The following is a 5,671-nucleotide window of genomic DNA, read 5'->3' as shown; positions in this document are numbered from 1 at the left end:
TCCATCATCCCAAGTGCTGATCCAACTGCTCAACAACCAGAGGCAGCTGTGGCCTGGGAGTCAGGGAAGGGTAGAGAACTGTATACCCACTCAGACCCAAACCTACAAGATTTCATTGAGAACGTAATGTTGTTTCTGACCTTTAGATGTTTACAATCCATTTGGAGGAAACAGAAAAAAAATGGTGAATAAGACAATGTCAGGGCAGCCCATGTTGTTGAATAATCCAGAAGAATGCTAAAAAACTATGAAAAAAACTAAATTAGAAAAAGGATATAGCAGAAGGTCAGACCCATGGCTTGGTTTTCTCAGTGCATGTTACTGATCAAGCATCATAGGTGATAACAGAATCTGGGTGTTTAGGAGACTTGAAGTTGGCCAGATAAGGAGTGGGAACACAAAATATTGATGCTGCATTATCATGCAGTAGTACCTGCCAAAATGCCTCCTGAATGGACACAACTTCACATAGACATGGAGAAATCACTGGGTTCCCATTTAGGCCTTCTTTTTTTTTTTTTTTTAAGATGAGTGAGTCTGTTTTTATTATTGGAAAATATTGAAATATGAGAAGAACACAGGTAGAATCCCAAGCTGAGGGTAGAGAGCATTTTTTTTCTTTAATTCCAGCTATAATAACCAACAATGATACTTTCTTGCTTTTAAGGCATAATCCAATGTGACATTGGGATTGGGAAACCTGCATCCAAAGCAGCTCCCTACTGGCACCATTTTCCCAGATACCATACTGCCAGAAAGTTTGGCACTTTTTTTTTTTTTTTTTTGGCTGTGTTGAGTCTTCGTTGCTGCATGCAGGCTTTCTTTAGTTGTGGTGAGTGGGGGCTACTCTTCGTTGCGGTGCACAGGCTTCTCATCGTGGTGGCTTCTCTTGTTGCAGAGCATGGGCTTTAGGCACGTGGGCTTCAGTAGTTGTGGCATGCAGGCTCAGTAGCTGTGGCTCGTGGACTCTAGAGCGCAGGCTCAGTAGTTGTTACCTACGGACTTAGTTGCTCTACGGCATATGGGATCTCCACAGACCAGCGCTCAAACCCGTGTCCCCTGCATTGGCAGGCGGATTTTTAACCACTGTGCTACGAGGGAAGTGCCTGGCACTTTTTAACGTAATGTCTATGATATATTATGCCTACCTGATTTAGGCCCTAGGAGTGATACGGGCTGTAGAAGTAGAAATACAGTGTTGTACACTGAAACTTATAGCATTATAAACCAATGTTATCTCAATAAAAACTAAATTTAAAAAATTTAAAAAGTACTGTCTTAGTATGTTCAGTCTGCTGTGACAAAAATACCATAGATTGGGTAGCTTATAAACAACAGAAATTAATTTCTTGTATTTCTGGAGACTGAGAAGTCTGAGATCAAGGTGCCAGCAGGTTTGGTGTCTGGTGAGAGCTTGCTTCCTGGTTCATAGAATGTCGTTTTCTTGCTGTGTCCTCACAAGGCACAGAGGAGAGATGGAGAGCTCTGGAGTCTCTTTTATAAGGGCACTGATTCCATTCATGAGTGCTCCACCCTTATGACCTAATTATTTCCCAAAGGCCCCACCTACCAATACCATCACATTGAGGATTAGGTTTCAACATATGAATTTGGGGAACACTTTCAGTTTATAGCACATACCCAAAAGAGAAGAACTGAATTATGGAACTCAGAGCTAGGAGTACACTGTAAAGGAAATAACAGAGGGTTGGAAACCAAAAGGCATTCAGAGATATACTTTAAGGAAGTCATTTAACATCTTTGAATCTTAGTTTCTTCATCTGTGCTGTGGGGATCATTTCTACTTTAGAGCCAAATGAGGACCAAATGAGAAACTATGTGAAAGAGCTTTATAAAATTTAAAGTATGATATGAATGTTACTTGTTATCCTCAGCATATTCCTTAGAAAACACTTAGCCAATCTTCCCGATTTTTCAGATTCAGAGCCTAAAACCTAAAGTGCTGAAGAGACTTGCCCCCAGGTCTCTCAGCTAAGAAAGAACTAAGCAGATACCACAACCCTCCACTCTTTCAGTGGTTAGAGGTGTGGTCAGACCCCAGGAGCAGGCACAAGGAGTAGACCCCTTGTGTTGAAGACTCTTGATTTCTACCTGAAAGTTGTGACTCTCTCTTACTAAGGTCCCATATTCTTTGAGCTTGAGCAGGTGTGTGTGGTGAGAAACCACCAAGATTGTATGTGGGCTTTCTTGCCCTCCTGCCTGAGATCAGAGAGAGCAGGGTGGCAGGTCTCTGTGAAAACACAGCTACTCCCTATGATGGCAGGAGTGGCTATGACCTTCTCTTCTGACTCCATCTAGTTGGTTGTACATCTATATTCCTCTCATCTACCAGTAAAGGCCTGCACAGCCCTGGGACAAGAATCAGAAACTTATAGGTCATCGTGTAACCTTCCCTTCACTTCTCCTCAGAAGGAATCTAAGTCTGTGAGTGACAAAAGTCTTCTTTTGCAGACCAACCCACTCCTGAGCCTAAAGGCACAAATATGTCAGGGTGTGGTCATTCTACCTGGAGGTGTCCAGTGTCCCACAAGGACAGGCATCCCTGATAAACCTGGGAAAGTCACTGACAAGTGTTGCTTCAACCTGGTAGGGGGAGTTCCATGGCTCTGGCATGTGCTGTGATACACTACACTCTCTCCTAGCCAAGTACCTGGGGAAAGTCCACTTAATCCCTTAGGGGATCACTTCTTGTGAAGAAGATGTTGTGCAATCCATACATTCTCTCTGGGCCTTAAACATTCTGAATATTTATTACTTTGTAATGTCAAAAGTGAATTTTGACTACATAATAGTTTTGGCTGGGATTTGGTACAGAAGGTGGAAACTAGGAGAAGAGTTACAAGAGCTACCATTTACTGAGCACTTGCTATGGGCCAGACAGACAGTGCATGTTCTCACTTAGGGACAGTGTTAGATGGGCATGGTATGTCCTCCTTTACAGATGAGAAAGACTAAAATTGGTGAGTTTAGGTAACTTGCCCAAAGCATATTACAGGAAAGTGGCAGAGCTAAAATTAAAAACTTTCTCATGACACAAAAGCCTGCTCTCCTATCCAATTTCCTGCAGAGCTAGTCTGACATTAACCCTTGCTCCCAATGAGCCACCTGTGGATAAATGAAAGCTGACAAGTTTTACTTTTACCAGGAGTACCCTAAGATGATCACACAATATTTTCCTAGTTTACAAGAGGAGCAAGAAGAGAACAATTCTCTCTTCATAAAGCACAGTCTCGTATGTGCTGTTTCCCATCCAGGGTTCTGAGTAACCCCCACACATGCTGAACATAATCTCTTTGCTTAACTCAAAAAAAGAAGAAAATTTAGGCAAGAAATAATCCTAACCTCAGCACTAGGGGAGCATAATTTGTAGGAGCCAGAAAAGAAGGGAGGAAGCATCTGATTGTGCAATGCTGACTGACCTCAGCTTTTCTACTCAGAAGTCAACTCAGCTCTTTAGAGTTGCAAAGAGCAAAAAACACATGCCCACCACACCCTATGTTCTAACTTACTGAGAACATGTGCCAGTAGGAGAGGGAGCAAGTTCAGGCAAGAGCCTGGCAGAGGGCCTGGCAGGAAGAGGTGAACTCAATAAATACAATTCCCCAGCTTCCAACTGAGCTTGCTACCATAATAGCAGGGGAGATAGAGCATCATAGATTCATCATAGGTCCTCTGCCTAGCCCTCATTTCCCCAAATCTTTGTTTCCCACTTCTAAGTCTTGAGTGTAAGACTGGCAACCACTGATCTTTTTACTGTCTCCAAAGTTTTGCCTTTTCCAGAACATCATATAATTGGGATAAAACACTATATAGCATTTTCAGATTGACTTCTTTCACTTAGTAATATGCATTTAAGTTTCCTCCATGTATTTTTATGGCTTGATAGCTCATTTCTTTCTAGTGCTGAATAACATTCCATTGTCTATGTATCACATTTTATTTTTCCATTCATCAGCTGAAGGACATCTTGGTTGCTTCCAAGTTTTAGCAATTATAAATAAAATTGCTATAAATAGGTGCAGTTTTTTGTGTGAACATACGTTCTCAACTCATTTGGGTAAATATCAAGGGGTGTGATTTCTCAAACATATGGTAAAAGTATGTTCAATTTTGTAAGAAATGCCCAAACTGTCTCCCAAAGCATTTGTACTGTTTTGCATTGCCACTAGCAATGAATGAGTTTCTGTTGCTCCGTATCCTCACCAGCATTTGGTGTTGTCAGTATTCTGGACTTTGGCCATTCTACTAGGTGTGTAGTAGTCATCTTATTATTTTTCATTTTGAATCACAAGTGTAATTTTATATTTATATATGTAGTTTTACACTAGTTATTTGATTAACGTTTGTCTTCCTCCTATGACTGTGAATTTAGTGAGAGAAGGGACTTCCTCTATTTTTGTTTATTTTGCACTTATATTGTGTACAATGCCTTGGACATAGTAGATCCTCAATGAGTATTTGAACAAATGAGTGACCAGCATTACCAGCTCATTTTGGAGATGAGCTTCTACACAAGGCTCCTGGAGCAGAATGGAGCAGAATCGGACCTGCTTAGACCATTCCTGGGACACCAGTTCACCTGAGGCTGTCAGAATTCAGCAGTGTCCACAGTCATACTCACAGGCATCTGATCATCAGTCTTTGGTAGCTAGTAGTTTAGGTAGTTGCCTTTTATGTTGACTCTAAATTACTCAATCCAGTTTATGAACCATTGAACAAATATAGTTCTTTTCCTTTTTGCATCATGTAAGGAAACCTGGCTTCTTACTCAAGCACTTCTTCAGGGCTTCATGGATGTCTCTGTTTCTCAGGCTATAGATGATGGGGTTGAACATGGGTGCTAGGATGGTATAAAGTAGAGAAAATCCTTTGTGCAAGAGTTGGGAAGAGTTGGCTGAGGGCATGAGGTATGTGGCAATCAGTGTCCCATAGAACACCATGACCATGGTGAGGTGAGAGGAGCAGGTGGAGAAGGCCTTTTGCCAGCCTGTGCCAGATGGAATTCTTAGGACAGCAGCAAGAATGAAGGAGTAGGAGGTTGTGATGAGAAGAAATGGGATCAGAGTAACTGCAGAAGAGGTGGCATAGGCAATGATCTCGGTCAGTGAAGTGTCCATGCAGAAGAGATGGACCAGAGAGGGGTGAAGTCACAAAAGAAGTGATCAGTTTCATTGGGTCCACAGAAGGTTAGTCTAGACAGTAGGACAATCGTGATTGCTGTGAGAAGGAAGCAGCAGAGAAATGTGGCCATTTCTTTTGCCACATCCTGCAGTGTGTGTGCATGTAATTGTGAGAGTAGTTAAGCTCATCCTACTATCTCTTATCATACAAAAGCCTTCAATACATTAATCCCATTTTAAAATTGACCCAGTTCCTAGGTACCACTTTGTGGAGATCTGGTTCCAGCTTTTCAAAGGGGTTCACAGAACTAACCTGGAATCTGTGCTGACCAAAATTCCTGGTGCCCAAAAGATGTCCAGCAACTGGTGATTCAGACTGAGCCCATTCAGTGGAGCATGGAGAAGGCACAAAGAGAGAACTTCTCTCAATCCCCTCCAAAGTGCAAATAACAACCAGAGATCTCAGAGAGAAGACTTCGGTCTGACAGAATACAACCAAACTCCTGGATGTTGCTGCTTGTTGCTGCTAA

The 5,671-nt window shown here is 42.0% G+C and overlaps 1 protein-coding gene across 1 annotated transcript; it reads right to left on the bottom strand.

Annotated features, from left to right (window-relative positions):
• Positions 1-4,763: 4,763 nt before the first annotated feature.
• LOC309799182 (olfactory receptor 11A1-like) lies at positions 4,764-5,272 on the bottom strand (the record flags this gene model as incomplete). The annotated part of the gene is given in 2 exon segments (XM_082612166.1): positions 4,764-5,156; positions 5,159-5,272. Coding segments are annotated over 2 exon segments (507 nt in total).
• Positions 5,273-5,671: the final 399 nt, after the last annotated feature.

Source organism: Mesoplodon mirus, assembly GCF_964341445.2.
Source record: "Mesoplodon mirus genome assembly, chromosome: 3".
Classification (NCBI taxonomy): Eukaryota; Metazoa; Chordata; class Mammalia; order Artiodactyla; family Ziphiidae; genus Mesoplodon; species Mesoplodon mirus.
This window is presented reverse-complemented; position numbering and strand designations above follow the sequence as displayed.